Source organism: Bufo bufo, chromosome 10 (assembly GCF_905171765.1).
Source record: "Bufo bufo chromosome 10, aBufBuf1.1, whole genome shotgun sequence".
NCBI classification, from domain to species: Eukaryota; Metazoa; Chordata; class Amphibia; order Anura; family Bufonidae; genus Bufo; species Bufo bufo.
This window is the reverse complement of record NC_053398.1, coordinates 39,647,603-39,658,824: the sequence shown is the minus strand read 5'-3', so window position 1 is coordinate 39,658,824 and position 11,222 is coordinate 39,647,603. Positions and strand designations below refer to the sequence as shown.

Sequence of the window (11,222 nt, the reverse complement as noted above, 5' to 3'; positions counted from 1 at the left end):
TATACACTTATTGGATTTTTTTTTATCAAAGACATGTAGCACAATAAATTCTGACACAAACTTGTATAGAAATGTAATTATATTTGAACAATTTAACCAGAGAAAGTTAAAAATACACTTTTTTTGAGAAAATTACGGCCTATTTTGATTAATATCGGAAAAACAAAAAAATGTCAGCAGCAATCAAATACCACCAAAAGAAATCTGTATTTGTGAGAAGAAAAGGAGGTAAAACTAATCTGGGTGCCAAGTTGTATGACCGAGCAATAAACCGTTAAAATTGTGAAGTGCCGATTTGTAAAAAAAGGGCCTGGTCACTAGGGGGGTATAAACCTGTGGTCCTGAAGTGGTTAAATGGGTTGTGTCACCTCAGACATTGGAGGCATGTCGCTTAGATATGCCCCCAATGTCTGATAGGTGCGAGTCCTACCTCTGGGAGCGGCGCCTATCTTTAGAACGGAGCCTGCACTGCGCAGCCGCCCTCCCTTCATTCCTAGGGGGGAATCTCTGAAAATAGTCGGCTATTACAGTCAGCCCCATTGAAGTGAATGGAGCGGGGGCCGCGCTTGCGTGGTGCGCCTTCCATTCATTTCTATGGGAGCGCTGAAAATAGCCGAGCGGCTAGGAATAAACGGAGGTCGGCCGCACATGCGCAGTCCGCTCTTCTTCTCTTTTGCGGGACCCGTACCTATCAGACATTGGGGGCATATCGTAGTTATATACCCCAATATACCGAGACCGCCCCTTTAAGTTTTCTGATGTCCACAGAGGTGTAATGTCCAAGGACATCGCAGTCACATGACCCCGCGTCATTATGGACAAGATGCCACCACAGTGTAGGCGGTGGGGGAGGGGTAACCCATAGCAATGCAGGGGGACACTGCTGGGGCTCATAGGGCCCCTTCCAGTCTCTCTGTAAACCTCCCTCAGAGGCCATTGCAGCTTCCCCAGCAGGCACCGTCATGCAGCTGCCATGACAGCTTTACGATTCGTCTCCAGTCACGTAGAGCTTCATTCACATTATGTAACCCGACGCGTCAGCCCCTCGCCCTGTACGCGCGCTCCCCCCATGAATGCCGTGCTCCCATCCAGAGTACACAATGCTGCATCCTGGATCAGCACACAGCAGCATCTCCGCGAGCCACAAAGACTCTACTTATCCACTCGGAACCTACCATCTGACCAAATAGGGGGCACGTGTCACGTCATTCAGACTTGAACTTGACTAACCCCCGCATGACGTATGACTCGCACCACTTAAATCGGAATCATCATCTAATTGGAAGGTTCAACGCCTTCGAGACGACCTTTAGACCAAGGAGCCTACGTGACATTTTTTTTCAACCTACCCTCCTCCGCCCCCCCCTGGTGACACAATGGTTTAGCCCGCAAGGTGTGCGCGCGTTGGCGTGGAGATGGACGCCGGGTGCAACCTAACCCTTTGCGGTCCCGTTAGCCTAGCTCTCTGATTGGGCGGCATCCAAATCCCTGGCATTTCATTGGCCGGAGCGTGTCAGGGTTTGGAGTGGTCCCGTATCAAGCTCGGTTGCTCTGCAGCGTTGATGCTTTTTTTGTAGAGGAGACAGGGCGAGAAAGAGAGAGAGAGACGGCAGGAGAACGAAGAGACAGCTCCAGGGGCTGAGGCTTGGGGGAAATCTTGTTGACAGGAGTGAGACGAGACGGGTCAATTCAAGAACTTACCGTGACGGGAATTTTAAGAGACGGCTGGGGAGAATGCAAAGAAAAACAGACAGTCGCCGAGAGGAATAATAATAATAATTTTAAAAAAAGAGACGCCCGGGCATTTGAGACACCTGTGGAATGCAAAGGACTCCTGTCGTGCAAAAGAATCATGTGAAGGACAGCCGGGCAGAGAGTGGCCATCCTCAGGAGATCTGGTGAGTGACCTCAGACCGGGCCCTTCACAGGGTGAGGGGCACGTGACCAGGGTGTTCGCCTGCACGGACAGTCGGCGGTAGGTGTCTGTGGCAGGGCATGTCTCCTGGCTGTCTGGACTGCTGCCTGCCTGCTTGTCATCCCTGCTCCAGATGTCTGGGGATTTGCATTTGCTGCTCATCCTTCTAAAGGCTGCTTTCACACTAGCGTTTTAGTTTTCCGGTATTCAGATCCGTCATAGGGGCTCAATACCGGGAAAAAAACACATAAAACGCTTCCGTTTTGTCTCCATTCATTGTCAATGAGGACAAAACTGAACAGAACGGAACGGAGCGCTCCAAAATGCATTCCGTTCCGTTCTCCTACTGGAGATCAAACCGCAGCATGTTGTAGTTTGCTTTCCGTCCTGGGATGCGGAGCAAGACGGCATGACCCCCAATGCAAGTCAATGGGGACGGATCCGTTTTCTCTGCCACAATAGAAAACGGATCCGTGCTCCATTGACTTTCAGTGGAGTTGATGGGTATATTAAACATAATACAACCGGATCCGCTCATAACGGATGCAGACGGTTGTATTATCAGTAACGGAAGCGTTTTTGCTGGATCCAGTAAGAACACAAGTGTGAAAGTAGCCTTAAGGATATGGGTGCAGAAAGGACAATTCCTTAAAAAAAAAAAAAATGATACCGTATTACTCATCCTTCACTGCAAAATGTCATAGAAAGGGTTAATTTTCACTCTGTCTGCCCGCCAGTAATAACAAACTTTTTCCTAATGACAGGTCGTATCCAGTAGTTTGGGCGCCACAGACTGGTTGGCATTGGATGTGCCATCGGTGCCCGCTTTCTAGTATATTTTACTCCTCTCCTGTTCAGTCCCGTGTAGGTTCACACAGAGACGTAGAAATCTTTCCTTTTATATTTCGGATTCCTTTTTAATCTGCTTCTGGCTTTGGCTGAAAAACCTGCAGGAAAAATCTTATTTAAAACCTCCTCCCAAAAAAACCCCTCTGTGTGACCCTACCCTGAGGCCTCATGCACACGACCCTATGTATTTTGCAGAACGGAACAGCTGGCCCCTAATAGAACAGTCCTATCCTTGTCCGTAATGCGGATAAAAATAGGACATGTTCTATTTTTTTGCGGAATGGAAACACTGACATATGGAAACGGAATGCACACGGAGTAACTTCAGTTTTGGTTTTTTTTGCGGACCCATTGAAAAGAATGGTTCCGCACACGGTGCGCAAAAAACCCCCAAAAAACGGAACAGACACGGAAAGAAAATACGTTCGTGTGCATGAGGCCTAAGAGTAATATTAATCTGGGGTTAGCTCTTCCGGGCACCATGAAAATGCAGCCTTATGGGAAAATATTAAATCTGTAAAACTTTTAAATCTCTTTGCTTTCTGACTTCATTGTTCACGGGGAAGGTATTATCAGTCACTGACAGCCATCTATGTATACACACTTAGGACTCATGCACACAAACTTATTTTCTTTCCGTGTCCATTCTGTTTTTTTTTTGAGGACCTCATACGGAACCATTCACTTCAATAGGTCCGCAAAAAAAATGGAAATTCCTCCATGTGCATTCTGTTTCCGTATGTCCGTATATCCTTTCCCCATGTACAGTTATCAGTGACTGACTGGTATCCCTGTATACACACTTACACAGAGAACGCTATCAATCCCTAATAACACCTCCCCCATGTACCGCTGTTAGTGACTGACAGCTATCTCTGTATACACACTTACACAGAGAATGCTATCAATCACTGATAACACCTCCCTGTAATGCTATCAATCATTGATAACAGCTCTCTGTATACATCTATCAGTGACTGACAGCTATCTCTGTATACACACTTACCCAGAGAATGCTATCAGTGACTGATAAAACCTCCCTGTGCATGACTATCAGTGACTGACAGCTATCTCTGTATACACACTTACACAGAGAATGCTATCAGTGACTGATAACACCTTCCCCATGTACAGCTATCAGTGACTGACTGGTATCCCTGTATACACACTTAAACAGAGAACGCTATCAATCCCTAATAGCACCTCCCCCATGTACAGCTATCAGTGACTGACAGCTATCTCTGTATACACACTTACACAGAGAACGCTATCAATCCCTAATAGCACTTCCCCCATGTACAGTTATCAGTGACTGACAGCTATCCCTGTATACACACTTACACAGAGAATGCTATCAATCACTGATAACACAGCTATCTCTGTATACACACTTACACAGAGAACGCTAACAATCCCTAATAGCACTTCCCCCATGTACAGTTATCAGTGGCTGGCAGCTATCCCTGTATACACACTTACACAGAGAATGCTATCAAACACTGATTTCAGGTCCTCTTTAAGCTCTTCACTGGGACACAATACAAGTCTTAATAGTTTTCTGATGCCATGTCTGTCCAAAAAGAGGCTGCCAGATCTAATGGTATTGTATACCCAATGCCGCCTGCTATTATTTGCCCCCTTGTATCCTTTTATGTTGAGTTTGTTACCTTGTGTCATTGCTCTGTGTAAGGTATATCTTTGTATAGAAGGGATACATGTTCTTCTCGCCCCATGTGACGTCTGACTGTATTTCTCCTCTACCATTGACAGACAACCCCCCTCCTCTTCGGCTTGATGAGCTCTAGAAGTGTGTGAGGGAGGCCAGCCCGCGGCCCCACCGCTGCGCCTGGTGATGGTGCCGGCAGGATGCCTTGGTTGCCAGTGAAGAAGATCCGTAGGCAATTTAAACTGCTCCTCTTGTTAGTGCTGCTCACCTCAGCCGTCTGGGTCACCTACCTACATATCAGTCTGGCAAGGCAGGGCAAAGCTCTTCGGCTGCCCTTCGTCTACAGTAGAGGTAAGTGTCTTTGTATCTTCTTGCGGCCGTGAAGCTGAAACCTGTCCTCTTTTCCCGCAGGGTCTTCATGCATCGCAGCATATTTTCATACCCATGTCCTCCTTCACCTTTTTCGTTAAGCCGGATTAAAACTCTGAGCTCCTACGACGCTGTATTTGGCAACAGAGGCGCAGTTACTTGATAGACATACAAGATTAGGGTACTTTCAAACTTGCGTTAAACTTTTCCGCTATTGAGTTCCGTCCTAGGGGCTCAATACCGGAAAAAAAACTGATCAGTTTTATCCTGATGCATTCTGAATGGAGAGCAATCCGCTCAGGAGGCATCAGGGTGTCTTCAGTTCAGTCACTGTACGGTTTTTGGACGGAGATAATACCGTAGCATGCTGCTGTATTTTCTCTGTCCAAAATTCCGGAACACTTGCCGGAATGCCGGCATTATTTTCCATTGAAATGCATTAATACGGGATCTGGCCCCAAGTGTTCCGGAAAAACGGATCCAGTTTTGCGGTCTGCACATGCGCAGACCTTTTAAAAACGTGAAAAAGATAAATACCGGATCCGTTTTTTCCGGATGACAACCGGAGAGACGGATCCGGTATTGCAATGCATTTGTCAGACGGATTTGCATACAGATTGCCGGATCCGGCAGGCAGTTCCGTCGCCGGAATCAGCAACGCAAGTGTGAAAGTACCCTTAGGCCTAGTTCACACGAAAGTTTTGTTTTTTTTGCGAGTGTACGGGCCGTTTTTTTTGTGCTCCGTATACGGAACCATTCATTTCATTGGTTCCGCAAAAAAAACGGAATGTACTCCGTATGCATTCCGTTTCCGTTTTTCCATTCCGTTGAAATATAGAACATGTCCTATTATTGCCCGCAAATAACGTTCCGTGGCTCTATTCAAGTCAATGGGTCCGCAAAAAAACGGAACACATACGGAAATGCATCCGTATGTCTTCCGTATCCGTTCCGTTTTTGCTGAACCATCTATTGAAAATTTTATGCCCAGCCTAATTTTTTCTATGTAATTACTGTATATGCCATACGGAAAAACGGAACAGAAACAAAAACACAACGGAAACAAAAAACGGAACAACGGATCCGTAAAAAACGGACTGCAAAACACTGAAAAAGCCATACGTTCGTGTGAACTAGGCCTTAGACAGGTGTAGCGCGAGGTGAATTTGTGATTTAACCCTTGCATTTCATCAGGTAGCCCTACGTAAGCCACAGCTAACAGTCACTTCTGCGACGTCGGCTCTGCTACATAAGGAACGTGAAATGCCTTTTCAATGATCCCGAATCTTCAACTCTGTAAAATGTAAGACTTGGGAATTGGGTTTCTTTTGGCAGCCGTCTTGTTGATGGGAGGAGCGCTGTAATTGGGGATCTCAGTGGCTTGTTATTACATTAACGCGCAGTATTGACTTGGCGAGCCCCTTCGCTCCCCTCCCTTTGCAGTTTCTGTGACTCAAGCATGGTTTTTCCAGCTGGCAGAAGAAAAAGCACCAGGGAGGAGGTGAAGCTGTGGGATCCCCTCGCTCACGGAGGGGTGTGCGCGCCCAGGAGAGCCGGCAGCACTGTACACGTATCTGTATTGTAGCGCGCTGCACTTTATGCCGTGATATGCCTTATATAAGAAGTAGATGTACATCTCATTAGTCCTAGGAGATCTAATCCTCCTGACCTTCACACTGTTCTCTCAGTGCGGCGATAAGTGTAGTCAGGGTGTTCTTTATACGGAAATTAGCTTCTGTGTACTTCCCTTCTTGACCTTCCTCGGCTTATGTTGTGACACACCTGACAGTTCCCAAATGTGAAGCGTTTTAAAGGGGTTTTCCAGGCTCCCGAAATCGGTGAGGGTCGGACACCCTGCAACGCCACCCCCCTGCTGCTGTGAATGCAGAGGGAACCACAGCGCCGTCCAAAGTTTAGTGGCCATGCTGGGTTACTGCACCTCAGCTCCCATTGACGTGAATGGGAGCTGAGCTGAGCTGAGGTAACCTAGCCCAACCATTACACTTGGAACGGAGCTGTGCTTCCTTCTCCATTTACGGTGCCAGCACCAGGGACTGCAGGGAACATCTAGGAGTTGGGGTGCAGGGTGTCGGAACCCTCACTGATTGGATATTAATGACCTATCCTGAGGATATATCATCAATATCGGGAGCCTGGAGAACCCCTTTAAAATTCTAGATCTTAGATTCCTACACAAATCCGATACTTCCCATAATGACAGCTGTTTCAGTGCCCATACATGTTATCGCCCACTTTTCCACAGCAAATGGCCTATTACGTTCTCTTTAGGGTACGGCCATGTGTGCAGGTTTTTGGATGTAGTTTATACAGCCACAATGATGAGTAGGTTACAAAAAGGAAATAATATCTGTCTTTAAAAGGGTTCTCCAGAAATTAAGAAAATTAAAATACTTAAATATTACTTTATTATAAATATATTCCAAAATACCGTTCATTAGTTATAATGGCTTGTTTTGTCTGGGGAGCAATCATTAGAAGAATAAAATGGCTGCCGTCCTATTAGTACACAAAAAAACTGTCCTAGTCATACAGGAGCACTAGTAACTTCAGGACACTGAGCTAAAGAGCTGCCTCATCCTCCTCTCTGCTCCACTTATCAGGAATTATGATCCTGAATACAGATAAGATCTTCAGCTCAATCACTGTGGGAATGGAGTTCATGAGGAGACATGAAGTACAGAGAGGTTGGACAGGACACTGTGGTAATGGAGACTGCATACAAGAGCTGCTGCTGCTGCTGATTACTACACAGACCCTCCTCTCTTTACTTCATGTCTTCTTATGAACTCCATTCCCACAGATATTCACCTGAAGATGTTATCATCTGTATTCAGGATCATAATCCCTGACAAGCAGAGAGGATGAGGCAGCTCTTTAGCTCAGTGTTGTGAATACACCTATACCAAAAAAGAACTGAGACTAAACAGGTATATCATCAAAATATAAATATCTTTATTGAATACAAGTTACATATATAAAAGAGAGAACATGACACATCAGATAAAAAATGGACTAGACCTGAGGAGGCATAACAACGTGTACATGTAGAGGAAAAAGAAAACAGGGGAACAGAGATGAAAAATAAGTCATCTGGCTTATTACTTATTTTTCATCTCTGTTCCCCTGTTTTCTTTTCCTCTACATGCTCAGTGTCCTGAAGTTACTAGTGCTCCTGTATGACTAGGACAGGTTTTTTGTGTACTAATAGGACGGCAGCCATTTTATTCTCCTAATGTTTGCTCCCCAGACAAAACAAGCCATTATAACTAATGAACGGTATTTTGGAATATATTTATAATAAAGTAATATTTAAAGGGGTTGTCCGGGTTCAGAGCTGACCCCGGACATACCCTTATTTTTACCCCGGCAGCCCCCCTGAGCCTAGCATCGGAGCATCTCATGCTCCGATGCGCTCCCGTGCCCTGCGCTAAATCTCTTTTGTTTTCAATAACGCACTGCCGGGCGGTGACGTCACCGGCTCTGAGGAGCGGGCTTTAGCTCTGCCCTAGCCGTTTTACTGGCTATGGCAGAGCTAAATCCCGTCCATCAGTGCCGGTGACGTCACCGGGGTTCCTGACAGCCCCATGGAGAGCCCCAGTACGTCACCGGAACTCCTAAAAATGCCTTTGCCCTGCGCAATTTAGCGCAGGGCAAAGGAGAGCATTGGAGCATGAACTGCTCCGATGCTCATGTCAGGGGGTCTGCCGGCATTAAAATGGAGGGATGTCCGGGTTCCGCTCTGAATCGGGACAACTCCCTTTTTTGAGTATTTTCATTTTCTTAATTCCCGGAGAACCCTTTTCAAGACAGATATTATTTCCTTTTTGTAACCTACTCATCATTGTGGCTGTATAAACTACATCCAAAAACCTGCACACATGGCCGTACCCTAAAGAGAAGGTAATATTGTATTCAATAAAGATATTTATATTTTGATATACCCGTTTAGTCTCAGTTCATTTTCGGTATAGGTGTATAAGTAACATGTCCTCCTGTCTGTTTAGGACAGGTTTTGTGTGTACTAACAGGACGGCGGCCATTTTATTTCTCCTAATGATTGCTCCTTGGACAAAACGAGCCATTATAACTTGTGAAAGGTATTTGGGAATATATTTATAATAAAGTAATATTTAAATACTTTCTTAATTCCCGAAAAACCCCTTTAAAAGCCGTGGAAAAAAAACACAAAAAAACAAAAAACTCACCTGCTTTGGTTGTCCCAGTTTCTGCATCTCCTGGTTGGAAATGTAACGCGTTTACTACTTGCAACGTCAACACTGCCCCAGCCAGTCGATTGGCCTCAACGGTGACATGAGAGGAGTTGACATGCTGCATTTCCAAAAGTATTGACCATAGCAGGTGAGTTTCCCCCCCCCCTCACGGTCTGTACTCTGCAGGTCAGTTGCTGCAGAATTTATGATCAATGAAGACAAGTGAAACAGAGCTGAATTAGTGTAAAGAGGACCCGTTATCTCTCCGGACATGTCTATTCTTTGTAAAAATCCCTGTAGACGGGACAATTCAGGAGGCGACGGTCTGGAAGGAACTGCTCCTTCCCGAAAAGCGCCTGCTCGTCAGTGTAGGAGACACTTTCATGCAGCAGTCTACTCCGCAGTATGGGGAGGAGTGATCACTGATGCCATCGCTTGTTCCCATACAGACCCGTTGTTTGCCTGCTGCAGAGCGTGTTTAGACATCACAATGATAATTTAGGTGCGTACACAAACGATCAATTATCCGAAAAATAATTTGTTTTGCTCATTCATCGGGTAATCGGCGGCACCTTTACACCACCAGATAATCCTATGAACACTTATTGGGCGTTTATCTGGTGGACTCTTGGCCTAAGGTAATGTCGGATTGTGTTGGCACATACCACCAACTCGTAACACCTAGTTGTCAATTTACTCCTAAAAATGAATAATAAAGAAATGGCGCAATGCAAAGTTCTAAGAAAAGATACTCACTAATCCATGGGGAATACAAGTATTTAGACAGTCGTGTCAGGAAAGAGGACAGCTCCTCTGTAAAGTAAATGTGTGATTATCATCAGCAATCGCTGCTGCATCCCATCACTGCAGTCTATGAGGGCTCCTGGGTTAACTCCTTAAAGGGCATCTGTCAGCAGTTTTGTACCTATGACACTGGCTGACCTGTCACATGTGCGCTTGGCAGCTGAAGACATCTGTGTTTGTCCCATGTTCATATGTGCCCTCATTGCTGAGAAAAATAGTTATAATATATGCAAACGAGCCTCTAGGAGCAGTGGGGGCGTTGCTGTTACTTCTGGAGGCTCTGCTCTCTCTGCAACTGCCGCGCCCTCTGCACTTCCACAGGGACTGGCAGGCGTAATGACGTTTTCACTGCCTGGTCCTTTCAATAAAAGTACATAGGGTGTAGTAGTTGCAAAGAGAGCAGAGCCTCTAGGTGTAACGGCAACGCCCTCGTTGCTCCTAGACCCTAATTTGCATATCTTATAACATAATCTTTCTCAGCAATCCGGGCACATATAAACATGGGACCAACACAGATGTCTTCAGCTGCCAAGTGCACAAGTGTCATAGGCACAAATCTGCTGACAGATGCCCTTTAAAGGGTTGTCTGTGCTAAATAAAAACTCTGGCATCCCATGTACATGTGCTGATGTAATCTGTCTGGCTGCTGTGGCGTACCGTGCACACAGGTCTCTCTGCAAGCCAATCGCTGGCCTCACTAGTACATGGAACTTCACTGATGAGGCCAATGATTGGCTGCAGCAATGACCTGTGTGCACGGAACATCATTGCTGCAGCCAGGAAAAGAAACAGTGGTCGGGAGGACCAGATGCAGTGACCCAGTGGTTCACTGCTAAAGGGTTTCTACCTGGTTCACTGTAAAGGGTTAATGCTATGTTCACTGAAGACCTGTTTAGTGTGTGCTGCTGCCAAGACAGATGCTTCTCCAGGAACACGCCATTCCTGTGAGTGAAAGCTACCAGAAACACAACTTTGCTGGGAACTACCTCTGAGAGAGAGAGAAGCACTGAATTATTGCAGAGGGTTGAGGACCATGAGGGTTATGTTTGGACTCAGTAAAGGTAACGCACGCCTAAGTATGTAGACTTTACCTCCTGTGGTCTGGGTATATAGCTTCTGGCACCAGACACACTACTGTGACGGACTGGCCATCCGATCTAGGACTGCACGCCCTTGGTCATCTGGGAAGATGCTATCTATCGAAAGAGACTCAGTGAGGACCACCATGATAGCCACCTCCTGTACACAGCTTTTTGGGATAAGCCTCCTCTATGAAGCACTTCAGGACTGTGCCTGCTGCATGTATTTGTAGTACTATGACTCCTATCATCTATTCAGTGAAGGAAAGACTTTATACTGATATAATCAAACCGGTTTGTGGTCTCTA

The 11,222-nt window shown here is 46.0% G+C and overlaps 1 protein-coding gene and 1 long non-coding RNA gene across 3 annotated transcripts in view; one reads left to right on the top strand and one right to left on the bottom strand.

Annotated features, from left to right (window-relative positions):
* Window positions 1-1,599: 1,599 nt before the first annotated feature.
* B4GALNT4 (beta-1,4-N-acetyl-galactosaminyltransferase 4) overlaps window positions 1,600-11,222 on the top strand; it is an 84,740-nt gene continuing 75,117 nt past the window's right edge. Inside the window, exons 1-3 of one of the 2 annotated variants that reach the window (XM_040410317.1) lie at window positions 1,637-1,669; window positions 1,792-1,898; window positions 4,535-4,781. In XM_040410317.1, coding sequence (XP_040266251.1) covers window positions 4,631-4,781 — 151 coding nt within the window. In that variant the 5' untranslated portion in view covers window positions 1,637-1,669; window positions 1,792-1,898; window positions 4,535-4,630. Of the gene's footprint in view, window positions 1,899-4,534; window positions 4,782-11,222 lie in introns of both variants that reach the window. The other variant, XM_040410316.1, reaches the window with a different exon arrangement.
* On the bottom strand, window positions 3,655-4,049 carry LOC120980930. Its single transcript, XR_005774591.1, has 3 exons — window positions 3,968-4,049; window positions 3,826-3,883; window positions 3,655-3,697 (listed from the first exon to the last, which is right to left on the bottom strand). It is a non-coding gene; the product is annotated as an uncharacterized LOC120980930 (long non-coding RNA).